The 13,866-nt window shown below is 38.3% G+C and overlaps 1 protein-coding gene across 1 annotated transcript in view; it reads right to left on the reverse strand.

The window, feature by feature from the left end:
- ENTREP2 (endosomal transmembrane epsin interactor 2) overlaps window positions 1-13,866 on the reverse strand; it is a 444,140-nt gene that overhangs the window by 36,443 nt on the left and 393,831 nt on the right. Inside the window, exon 7 of the mRNA XM_072148041.1 lies at window positions 13,294-13,429. Coding sequence (XP_072004142.1) covers window positions 13,294-13,429 — 136 coding nt within the window. The remainder of the gene's footprint in view (window positions 1-13,293; window positions 13,430-13,866) is intronic.

The following is a 13,866-nucleotide window of genomic DNA, read 5'->3' on the forward strand; positions in this document are numbered from 1 at the left end:
CAATCATTTGTAGTTGTCAAAGATGTCAGAATTTTCCATTGTCAGTACAGAAAAATAGCGGAGGTGATAAAATGTCAATCTCTTGGTTCTGCTCTATATGGTCTTCTACTCTACAACCAATGAATACACTTCTTAATAAGTTGCTTCAAGAAGTCTGACCAGTGCTGTACTAAAGCGGGTAAAAGAAAGAGGTTTCCAGTAAAGTAAAATAATATTGTACGTACTGTTATGCTCCACTTAGCCAATCACTGACTTGAAATGTAACCTACCTCTATCATAGCTTGGCTGACCAACCTCCCTGAGTGTTTCCTGTGGTGACGGGAAGGAGAGCACAATACGGACTGAAAGTGGCGCTACTTGAAGAGAAAGGTAAGTAAACTTTTGTTATGTTTATATTCTTAATTTGTGTCCACTGGAAAACCCCTTTAACTCTCTACAAGTGGGGTAAAACTGAGATCATGGATACATTTACACAGCACATAAATACTAGCTTTTAGGAATTGGCACTGGGACTCTTATTTTTCATTATGAAGAACTCATCTTACTCAAGTGTCACTGCTAGGAAAAAAAGAAAAGTATATCAACATCTAAGAATGAAAACAAGATTTATGTGCTCTTGAGAGAAAAAGTATAATTTTAAATAGATGAGTAAGATCTTAGTAGGATTTAACTGCAGCTTCATGTAACAACAAGGATTAACTTTGCGGGTGGTCTGATGGCGGGGATCACCCTCTGAGAGCAGGAAAATAATACTTGTTCACAGCTTTGTATAAGTTTAGTTACAGTGCATCTGCCTTTCCTGCTCATAATACATTGCATGGCAAGTATTTTATTTGCTATAAACACGTTCATATGTAGTGTCCACAGTGCATATTGTATAAGGTCTTCTATTGCTTGCGGTTTACATGTTTTGTTGGTAAACTATGAATTTTATATTCATGCTAATAAAATTTGAATTAAGTCAATGGATAAAGTAAAAAAAACATATGCTGACATTTTTGTAAACTCCAAAAGTTGTTATCCTCTCATACTTAAGAATGCTCTAGAAATACTGTACTGTCACGCTGCCTGCCATACTGACTGTAAGCTATTAGGAGCAGTGTGGGTCGCAACTTTGTTAAGATGATAGAAGTTGCTGACTTACGATTCTCTCTTCCGTTCACGCTACATAGCGCACTGGTCACCAGGGGGTAATCACCATAGCTAATGGGTATTATCAGACCCAGTACAGCTCTACAAATCTCTCCTGATCCCTCTTACAGCTGTCCCAGTCATAGTGAAAAACTTTAAAACAATAAAAAAAATAAGTGTAAATATCTCCTAGTTACAACCTCAAGGGTGATATTTTATGTGCTCCATAAAAAAGGTTAAAAGACAAATTTAATTTAAAAAAACAACAACCAGAACTTCTCTAGTTGCCTACAGCAACCAATCAGAGCTCAGCTCTCATTTTCCTACAGCTGTTTATGAAACTAAATCTGAGCTATGATTGGTTTCCATTGGCGACTAGAACAGTTTTACCTCAGACGCTTTTGATTAATCTCCTCCTATGTAAATATTATACTACTATTTTAATATTATACAAGTAAGAATCTAAATTCATTACTAGTATCCATAAAAAAATATCTCCGATGCATTTTGGAGTAAAAAAAATAAAAATGTTATCATATTTAATGTGTTGTATACACATTTTTAATGGATTCTCATAAAGAATTTAGATTTTTAATTATGTACTGGAAAAAAACCTTCCTTCAGCACATTGTTTCCCTGCAGTCCAAGTAGGTCCCTTCCATTGCATGGTGAAAAACACAATCAACCGAGATCAATACGATACAACAAGCGATAAAGGGTGAGATTACTTTTTTCATTCTTTCTTTTCATATTTTAATATTATGCAATATCTCTTATCCCAAAACTAAACATTTTTGGTTCGTGGATAAAGGGACTTTATTTTAAGAATGGGGTGTGATCTCAAGATAGATATCTGCATAAAATAGATGTTTTATATATATAACGCCGAAGTTCAGCGAATGGCATTTCTCACACTATGTATACAATATTGCTCCAAGAGGGGGGCACTGTTGTCCCAAAATTTGGAAAATTGGACCCTACTCTATAACTAGTACTGTAAAACAATGTCATTGGTATCAGAAACAGCAAAACTGTGACAAACTCAATCTTACCCTTAGACGGATTTCTCATTATCTTAAAAGTGACATTTGTTAGATTGGGATAGAAATAGTTGGTGAGAAGCATCCCTGAGCAGCAGGAGGTTAAATAAAACCTAAAACAGGAGTGAATGTGTTTCTTTACAAGGTCATTTAGAACAGAACTGCTCAGATTATAAAAGAACTAAGTCATGAAAAACCGAGAAAAAGACAAAAAGTGTTCAACGTGATTCATTGTAAATAGCGCTCCTCCAGGCCTTGAGCTAGACACTGATGCAGGTTAAGTATGTGATCACTTCAAGTATCATAGGCAATCCTATTTAAATTTTACAGTGGAGATGTATGAAATAGCTCCTATATCCTCAATCAGAGAAGTGGGATTGAGTTGAACACATCAGAGGAAATCAGCAGATGTGGCATATGAATTCTTGAGATTCAAGAAGTGCTGCTAAAAATGTCATCCTGAAAAAATAGAAGTGGGCAAAAAATTAGATGACGGAAAATGGAGAATTGTTCGGGAGCTAGAAGTGCAGGCAATCAGCCCATATATTGTGTATGGAAATGGACTACTGTCTATAATATGGGAAACTGGACTCCCGCCAGCTTAAACAGCTTTTTGCTGGCAATGTCCTTAAACTGCATCTGGGGAATAATCTGTGGTTGCTGGAATCCTAGACAATATATAGTTGTCTATTTCCTCTTGTTTCCATGCAATGAAACATAAGTGCCTTGTGTTCCTTTAACTGGTCTTAATATTAGATTCGGGTCCTGGAAGTGTTGTTTGTGTTGTAGTCCTGTTTATGGTGCATAAAGCGGTGGATGAACAAGACTTTATAATCGTTCTCTTTTATGGCCTATGCTATGCAGTAAATACTGTTGGGTGACTATGACTGAAATCATTCAGTTTTATGTCCTGGGTTACTGACAGCACAATTTACAACCATCACCTCTGTGCTCTGGTGCCATCAGAGTGCCCATGTGCTGGCAGAAACACCTTTTTATAGCATATAGTTTTTACTATTGTGTGGGCTAAAAGAAACATTTAAAGCAAAGAAGCAAAAGTTGACTTTGAAAAAAATATGTATGTGTGTGTGGGGGGGAAGGGTGCAGTATCAGTATTACATTGAAAAAGATATTTCAGAGGTGTTGCTCTAGTCTGGCAAGTAAAAACTACATTTGTTTTCTGGTTGTCATTACAGATGTTGGGTACCACAGAAGTAGCACATGGAATGAAAGGATACAATTTTGCTTTGAAAGAAATGCTGATACAGAAATCAATCACATAGGTATTTAAGGCTCTTTATGGTTCTTTTAATAATAATAATAATCTTTATTTATATAGCACCATCATATTCCATAACTCTTTACAGTGCTGTCAGCAGTTTAGTAAGATGAAAACAGCCATGCAACTTGCAATCAAGATCTAAGCAGTAGCAAGGTCATGTAGCACAAAAAGCCAGTTTCCTGTTAAAAACATAGATATTTGTACAGTATTTACATTTAGGTTACTGCATAGAACATTTTGGTTGCTTCTCTATTAAATCCATAGGATGTTTTTAAAGGGTCTTCCCCACAAATGGAGTATCTACAGAATAGGATATAAATGTAGAATAGAGAAAGGTCTGGGACTCACACCTATCTCTACAATACCCCAATACCGCTTCTCCCAGCTCTCTGTCCCTGCTGATAATCAAATGTAGACTAAAAAAAGAGTAACTTGGCACTCGAAATTGGTTAAATGTATAAAAAAAGAGAAAAATAGCAATCCACAGAAACTTGTGACTTTTTGGTCTCAATCAAACTTCTTCAGACGCAGGATTGCTGGAGGGAAGGGGGAAATGCACAAGAAAGAGCGGCCTCTGTCAGACTGAAGGTGTTGTGGGGAGTGCGGTTTGCACACTGCATAGGAGAGAGAATGCTATTTGTCTCTTACAATAGAATAAAAAGAAAATCATACATGGAAGCAATTATGAGTGCCAACTTACTTTTGTATTTGAAACACAGTAGTATCCTACTTGAGCACCACTGGTTTCATGTGGAGTGATGAGTATCTATTGTAAAAAAATCAAATGTAGACTTTCCGTGGTGGTCGGGATTGTATTTAAACAATATAGAAATGTGCTATGAATGGGCGTTATTGTGGGAGCTTATATCCTGATTCGCTTCTACAGGAGTTTAAAAAGTAGTATAGCTTAGTTCTATAAGATCCTGACTAGCACTGGGGAAGAGGGAGTCAGAAGTGGAGTCAAAGCTTTATTTCAGGTTTATTTCAGTGATTGGTGTGTGTCCCAAAGGTGGATCCTGAATCCATTATATAATAATTTAAGGCATATCGGATATCCCAGGTATAGACCATAAATGTCCTCTGTGGGAAAACCCATTTAAGTACACTGTATTGAAAATAATGTGAACTAACTTATCATTATGGTAAATAACTTTAACAATGAAAGTGGTCTTATAATAAAATAAAGCACAACAATTCACTGTGTATTGTATTTAATAACAGGTTGTGTATTCATAGATATGAGTGTAAGTATAAAAAAAAAGTCTAATAACTCTAATAGACTTGAACTGAAAGAACCATACCGGCATTTAATTTCAGTTCTGCAATATCCTATGTAATGCCCTTTACTCCCCAGCCTATAGGTTAGTCCCATCTGGGGACACTCATTAATCTTGTGTACTTGCAGGTCATATTGAATAGAATGTGAGTATGTAAATTAACATCATGTGAGCTAAAAGCACAAAGTGCTAAAATGTCACAGCCCCATGCATCCAACATCAGCATGACATTATGTGAGACATTTAAGATTTCAGCTTTCTGTTTTAAAACTCTTTTCTTTTAATTTAATTGGATAACAAGAAACATCTTATGTAAGGCACTGGCTTAATGCCCCTTAGATATAGCCAAAATTTAAATAACTTATTCAGTGAAACCGGAATCATAGACATAGTAATGGGTGAAAAGCTAACATACTTGCTAGTAAATTACCTCCTTTTTGTCTACATCCAAGGGGATAGCATGCAGAAAAAGCCCCAAACCTATGTGGGACATGTAGTAGAAGCCAATGCCCAAAACTAGTAAGTAGTAACTATTTTGATGAAACACAATTATATACATTTTACGAATAAAGGACAACAAGCCTCTTTATAACCTCAGCTCCGAAATGTTAACCCAAACTTGTCCAAAGAATAGTTCCCGGGCTAGAACCCAGACACAGGGGAAGGGGAGAAATTGGGGTGAAAAGGGAGAGGGGGGAATATAGATTTCATCTTTCTGGATATAAAAACTTTGACAACATAGAATGAATGTTACATAGAAAAATGCAGTCAATGCAGAAACCGATGTGTACAAATACAACACTCTAATTAGATTATAAATAGTAAATGGTCAAGTAGTTTCACTGCTTAGTTCTACTTCTTATTACATGTGCTGTGTGCCCCCAAGGGACAAAAACTGCCAGATTAGTCACTAAATATATCCTGTATGTACAATATTTACTTGTAGTAATCTCACTGGCTTCAGTGTGTGTGTATGGTGAGGGCTCACATGCTGAGCCCTCTCCATACATTGTGGGAGTTTGCTGCAGTTTGCAGCAAACACCCACTGGTAACACCCTTGGTTGGTGCTGGCACCGATGGCGCATGTTAAGCCTGTAAATGCCTCCGGCAAAGCTGCTGGTGGGCGCCACCATTTTGGATTTGACCTCTGCATCCTGTGAAATCATCTATTACCATGACAGCCTTGGGTCCTACAAAGACCTAAGGCTGCCTGATTTTAACTCATTCATTAGAATGAGCGATTTGCACATTGTAATAAATGGTGTTTAAAATCCCCATATACTGCCATCCTATAGAAAAAGTTAAAAAAAAAAAAAATTATAAAAAAACCTTAAAGTTCAAATTACCCCCTTTTCCCTTGAGCTAATATAAATAAATAGTAAAAAAAATCATAAAGATGTTAGGTATCGCCACTGTCCTATCAAAAAATAATGGTTATTCCTGGCATTTAACCCCCTAAAAAAATGCCACTGTTTTGGTATTTTGAAAAAAATTATAAAAAGTAATCAAAAGGCTGCACTGTCCATAAAGTTGTAGCACTGAAAACATTATCAAAAGTTGCAAACACCTAAGTATGAAAAAGTTATTACCGCCAGAAGACGGCAAAATTAAGATTTTTTTTTTTGTACAGGAGGTTTTATTTTTTGCAAATGTATGAAAACATTATAAAACCTATATAAATTTGGTATCCCTTTGATCGTACCTACCCAAAGAATAAAGTAAACATGTCTTTTGGAGCGCACATTGAAAGCCATAAAATCCGAGCCCACAAAAAATGGTGCAAATGCCATATCCCGGGTCGCAGGCGCACCTGTATGCCTCACTGTGACCCCAAAACCTGCCTACTCATTCAACTCACCTCTCCCAGCTCCAGCGGCAGTCTCCTTGCTCCCTGTGGTCCGGCATGTGCGTTCGCGTCTCCTAGGGTGCGCAAGCCGACTCCATAAGATTTAAAGGGCTATCTCTATAGATAGCCATGAGGAGCATAATGCTGCTAATACAAAGAACACCATATCAATGAAGCACATATGATTTAATAGAATCATTCTCACTTTCTGTGGTAATAATTTGTATGGGTAAAAGGGGTACAAGTGGTTTAATAAATTCCCCCTAATGTCTATGTGAGTGCCAGAGATATTCCTATACTTTGAATTAAAGGTATATTCTGGTTCCCTAAAGATTCTGTATCTAATTCTTCATCTTGTATTTTAGATCTCTACTTGCTGGTTATTACAGTTTTATTTATAATAATGTGTATTGTAACAAACCATGCAATGACAGCAAGCAGAGATCTAGAAAACTGTGGCACATATACACAGGATATGGAAAGAATGACTTAGAGAGAAATATCCCTTTTAGCTTTTATGTTACACAATTATCTACTTTTATCAAGTTGCTTAATAGTATATAGGAAAACGACACAGGCTTCATGACATTGACATAAAACTATAGGTCCTAAACTATTCTCACTCTATATAGCAGTTATAAATAAAACCCAAAATGTGCAGTGACAAGGTCAAGAGGACACACAGAGGATGTCATGTTTGGCAAAAAGCATCATCCCAGCTCAGTCTGAGCACACTTAAGCATCCGACATCTCATAAAACCGGTGGCAGATCCCACGAAAAGTCATCAATCACTTCCCAGCCAGCACTTGTGTCCAGGACTTAATTTAAATTTGGCCTTTCATAAAACTAAATGTGACATGCTATTTTAAAGCTATTAGGAGGAGAGCTTTCAGTTCATGTGGAATTCTACATCAGTATGTGTCTTCCCACAAAGTCAGAAAGGAGAAAAAAAAATCTGCAACACGTTCTAAATCAGTAATGACAATTTTTACAAACAGATCAACAGTCGCTGTCTGCACGTGCATATAGAGGCAGAATGTGTTGTACAAGTGTGACTTTTAATAAGACGTCTGATATGTGAAGATGCATGACCAATTCCATTAGGCCCACATTGTACTCCACAAATAGGAGGGATGTGAAGCTGAGAATGTAATATTTTAGTGCAGTGGATGGTGGGATTGTTGTAGGAAAACTAATTTGGGAAGTTGTTTGTTTATTACTGAAGCATTCTCTAAATTCTGCTGGTATAGATCATACAATGCTATGATGGAGGTAGCTGCATAGAATCAGTTTAATAGAAGTCAGCCTGATTTCATATTAATATATTACATCAATCTGTGATTTCCTCTCTGAAATCCCCCAAATCGAGCTGTTTCTCTGATGCACATGCTGAGTGCAAGCATTCATGTTGTATGTCCAAGAGAACCTTCCTCTTATGTCTGCATTCTTTTATGCATTGGTTCAGCAAGAAATCCACATTTATCTATTCATGGGATGGTGCTATCAGCAATTGACATATATCTCTTCATATACAATTACTAGAGATGAGCGAGCACTAAAATGCTCGGGTGCTCGTTATTCGAGACAAACTTTTCCCGATGCCCGAGTGCTCGTATCGAATAACGAACCCCATTGCTAACTTATCTGAAGACACGTGTGCAGAACGGTGTTCTTCACAATGGTATGTGAAGAACAATACGTATGAAGAACACATTGCAGATGTTTCCATACATCTGCAATGTGTTCTTCACACATATTGGGGGTCATTTACTAAGGGCCCTATTCGCGTTTTCCCGACGTGTTACCCGAATATTTCCGATTTGCGCCGATTGTACCTGAATTGCCCCGGGATTTTGGCGCACGCGATCGGATTGTGGCGCATCGGCGCCGGCATGCGCGCGGCGGAAATCGGGGGGCGTGGCCGAACGAAAACCCAACGTATTCGGAAAAACCGCCGCATTTAAAAACCGAAAATGTGTCGCTTGGGAAGCACTTACCTTCACCTGGTCCAGCTCGGTGTATTCCCGCGCGTTTAGATGCATTTCAGCGCAGCAGCGCCACCTGGTGGACGGCGGAGAAACTGCCATCATAAATCCCGGCCGGACCCGAATCCAGCGCAGAGAACGCGCCGCTGGATCGCGAATGGACCGGGTAAGTAAATCTGCCCCATTGTTCTTCACATACTTTTCTGATGGAAAACCGTTCGGCACGCATGTCTTCGGATAAGTTAGCAGATGTACGGAAACATCTGCAATGTGTTCTTCACTGTGTTCTTCACTTAAATGATCTAGTGTTCACTGAGTTCACTGTTTTCATTGTATTCTTCACTGTTCTTCACTGTGTTTTCTTAAGTAAATGCTCGATCTCGAGCAGGTGAAATACAGATTTCTACAGGATTGGAAAAAAAGTAAAAAAAAAAACCTTACATAAAAAGTTGATGAAAACAATAACTAATTTTCCTAAGACAGTCCCTTTAAAACATCAACTGTGTATCTGGTTCTTTTAGTTTATTATTATCTTTTAAAGACTTTGTATGTACAGTAGATGTGCATATGAGCATATTGTAGCAACTTTACCTATGAAAAATTTTTTGCTCCGTTTTATCAGTCTATTAAGGAAATTATGATATCACTGTAAATGCATACACGCTGTGGCAGCACCAAGTGCTGAAGGAAGCTCCTTTAAAATCTGTCCTGCATATTACTCAGGTAATTACATCCTCAAGGGAGACACATTCACATAATGCATTTGGCACTTACTGTCAATCAACATAATGTGATTTTGTGTCCATTTAGTGTAGGAGAGGCCTGAAGCACATTGCATGATTCCAGTTATTTTTCACACACAATTGTGAATCTTTCTTCTATCTACAGTACCTTCAGGGCTTTCTATAGCATGTGGAAAGTTAAGACTCATTTCTCTCACTTTTTCATGCAGTTAGGCATTAGACAGCAGTATATAAGACTACTGATATCTGCTGGATGATGCTTAGATCTTTCCATATCCCCCCTAGAGTATAAACCAAAGATTATCTTTAAGATACACATTTACTAATTAAAGGAAATCTACCATTTGTTTTTATGCATTGTGAACCAAACATACCATGAGAATACTGTAGGGACACTGATGCAGAAACATATCTGGTTTAATCCCTAAACTGAGTGGTTTTGCTCAGGACCTTGGAAAAAGCGGGGTCCCCTAGCTGCCATAAATAAACAAATTACTACCACATACATAGGAGCTACGGGAACTGTCCAGACAGGACTAATCAACCTGAACTGGATGACTCATACACAGCAGCTGGGGGATGGTTTAGTGACTGATTACTTCTGCCTGTCAGGACAACACAGTGATGACATATTCTCGGTTTATGCTGGGCAGGACAAGGCTAGAGCAGTGCATAATAAGGGTGAGGAGGAGTGCCAAGGCATCCACAGGAGCGGCAGAGCCTCATTATCATAATTTTATGCATTATTATGATTTCCTTTAAACTATCATCTGCAAAGCATAGAAAATATTACTCATACGTTGTCATTGCTTCTTGCTAAAGTTTTTTGACATGGGCTGTTATAAGGTTAATGAATGAGAACTAGAATTCCAAGGGATTTTTTAAATTACAATATACTTAAGTATTACACTTCTTTTTTCTAAGATTAACTTCACTGGCTAGAAGTATTACAGTGAACAAGGTATGAAAGATTTTATCTAGAGGCAACATGTTATGAAGAAAAGATTGCATTTAGTGCCATCTTATAGAGCAGGAGGAGCTGAGCAGAATGTACATAGTGCCATTTCTGCAGGCAGCATGTTATAGAGCAGGATGAGCTGAGCAGATTGCAACTAGTGTTATATCTGTAGGCAGCATGTTCTAGAGCAAGAGGAGATGCACAGATTGTACATACTGTCATATCTGCAGGCAGCATGTTATAGGTCAGGAGGTTCTAAGCAGATCACACATGGGGCAGATTTATCAAGCTGTCTGAAAGTCAGAATATTCTCAGTTGCCCATGGCAACCAATCACAGCTCCCCTTTAAAATATTCACGGGCACTGATAAAATGAAAACTGAGCTGTAATTGGTTGCCATGGGCAACTAAGAATATTCTGACTTTCATACAGCTTGATAAATCTGCCCCATAGTGTCATATCTGCCGAGTAGATTGCATTAGTGTCATATGTGCAGGCAGCATGTTATAGAGCAGGATGAGCTGAACAGATTGAAACTAGTGTTATATCTGCAGCATGTTCTAGAGTAGGGGAGATGCACAGTTTGTACATAGTGTCCTATCTGTAGGCAGCATGTTATAGATCAGGAGGAGCCATTCAGATTACACAGCATCATATCTGAACAGAGAATGTTATAAAGCAGGAGTAGCTGAGCAGATTGAACATAGTTTCAACAGTGACTGACAGCTCTTGTTATTAAACTATATATACAAGGATAGCTGAGATCAGTGGAAGGACCACCCTTTGGACTCACATAAAGAAAACAAATTTCTTGTGGGAAGTGGGCAAAAGGCAACTTCCTGCACCAATTTCACTATGGGCATGGTGCGCATGACATACATACGCTTCCATCTGGAGGTACTCTGAGGTCTGATTTGGGGTTCTGATATTCACCTCAAATATGAAACTTGGCCAATATATTTCTGTCATGGGCCCTTGTATTTTTACATGAAGATTTATGATATGAGGATATCAGGACTGGCACAATTTGAATGTGTGGACTTAAAGTGTAAACATCATTCTGAGCAAAAAAACAATAAAATACATAACTCTGCTCCAGGTGTCCCTGGGAATTATTCCTAAAAGTATTTTGCCGGGGCGGGACTTCCTCCTGCCACCTCATCACAAGCGCATGGTGCTGACCAATGACACCGTATCCATCCATCTCATATCTATCTAGTTAGCCCATATCTATCTATCTATCTATCTATCTATCTATCTGTCTAACACTCTGGCACAGCACATGAGGGCACAACACATGAGGTGAGAGCACATGAGGGCACAGCTTACAGACTTGGAGAGTGTCTCCTGCCATTTCCTTGTGTGAGGTAATGAGGGAGGGGGGGCTGCAGTTTGTGTGTGTGTATTATGTGTTTATACACAAGTGTAGGGAAAGCTAAGGAGAGATAGGTGTTTGGTCACTACATTAGTGAGGGATTCTCCCTGCACATGACTGAGTGCTGGGGCAGTGAGACATGAGGAAATCAGTTGATTGGAGGGAGAGAGATGGGGGCGTGTCTCTCCCGCTGTAGTCTCAGCATCTTTCTGAAGATGGGATGAGCTTAGCAACAGACATATGTGAGATTACTGACATGTAGGGGAAGTCTGCAGAATACAAGAGAAAGGAGCTACATTCGGGTAACTAATCCAATTGCAAAAGTGCTTAAAATTACCTGCCCTACAACATATCAAAAGTTTTTTGAAATGACGGTTACACTTTAATAGTATTACAAGGTATAGATTCATTGTATGCTATTACAGGAAGCTTTGTGACACATGCACTTTAAAGCTTCTGTCATGAGAGCATAGATGAAAAGATAAACTCTGTACTGTGACATGCCATAGATTAAATACTTTATATAACATATGGATTTCACAGTAAAAGGATCTGGGACTTTAAGTAGGCTGAGGTCAGCAACTAAGAAGAAGATTTCCTCAGCACCATTACACTCTGTGAGCCTTCCCTGTCTGTCCCTGAGAAGGCATGTCATTGCCACATGCTATGCTGATATCTCCGTGTTCAGTGGGTCGTCTGAAAGTCTGTCATTAACCTGTGACTCCTGGTTTCTTTATTTTGCCTAAAGTCCACAAGAAGGTCTATGGGAATGCTAACAATACAGATGCCACATGTGTGACATGTAGGCGTTATTCACATGGGATACACATTTGCGATTCACTTGCTTGGTAGCCATTTCAAGCGTTGGGACAAGCTAGTGATATCATTTACCCGTCTTCAGGGTCCACAAAACAAATGACATACCGATGGCACGTGATCTGTAGACCGCAAAACACTACCGATCTGGCCCGAGAACAACCTACGTTCATGTAACGTTAGCCTCAGATGTATGGTGAGTGATTCATCCTTGTATCCTACCAATACTGACACATCTCCCCAAATACCTCCCATATAGGCAGGACCTTCTATACATATTCCAGCAAAATAGGTAAGGCACACATATCTAATATTACAGAACAGTACAGTCATTTTCAGACTCCATTGAGGTATTAGTTAAACCTATACAGGCAGTCCCCTACTTAAGAACACCTGACTTACAGACGACCCCTAGTTACAAACGGACCTCTGGATGTTGGTAATTTAGTACAATAAAAAGCTATAATTATTATCAAAGGCGTGTGCATATAAGCTTTATTATTAATTTTGGTTCTTATGACAACCCAACATTTTTAAAATCCAATTGTCACAGAGGTCAAAAAAATTCTTTTTTGGGTTTACAATTATAAAATATACAGTTCCGACTTACATATAAATTCACTGCCTGTACCTGAACTTAACCTGAATCTGAACTTAACATAACATATTTTTCTTGACAGCATAGCTACATATTGTCCCAAAGCTTTTTTCTATGTATATTGAGGTGCACAGGTGTGTAGCGATATAAAATGCTCTACTTGGGGGGAGATGTGTTCATTAATAATGTGGTACGCACATTCGATGTTGCTTAATTGGTCAATATTTCAGGAATTTCTTACCTGACTTGCAGGAGTTTGGCCCACAACAGCTTCATATGGGGGTGGTAACTCCGATGGATACAAAATTCCCGGACTGTTTATTGAAACTTCATACAAAGCACTGAAAGGTGAATGCGGGAAGTCCAGATGAAGCCCTCTAGGAAGAAAAACTTCAGTCACTTATTGCTTAATATATTTTAAAACTGATTTAACCAGTGCGTATGTGTAATGAATGCAAATAAACTACATTTACCTGGGTGCACAGTCACTATATTTATCACTTCATAACTTCCTAAATAGCACGATAGACTTTAATTTATCTCAACTATAAAGGAATTGGACTGTCATTAATGAACAAATGTTTTCCCATAAATACAGCTTTAATGTTTTTCATCTTCAGCCGAGTCTTGTTATGGTTATTGGATTTTTAGTTATGCCCCAATAAATTGTGCCCTAATAAATTTCAGATAAATAATTGTTTATCTTCTATCATGGAAGCAGAAGTACTTTCTTTCTAATTCCCTTAGCTCTAAAATATCACCTTCGTAATCCAAGTTCAAGCAAGATGGATGCTTATTTTTATATCAGAGATAC

The sequence above is a fragment of the Engystomops pustulosus genome, chromosome 4 (genome assembly GCF_040894005.1).
Source record: "Engystomops pustulosus chromosome 4, aEngPut4.maternal, whole genome shotgun sequence".
Taxonomy (NCBI): Eukaryota; Metazoa; Chordata; class Amphibia; order Anura; family Leptodactylidae; genus Engystomops; species Engystomops pustulosus.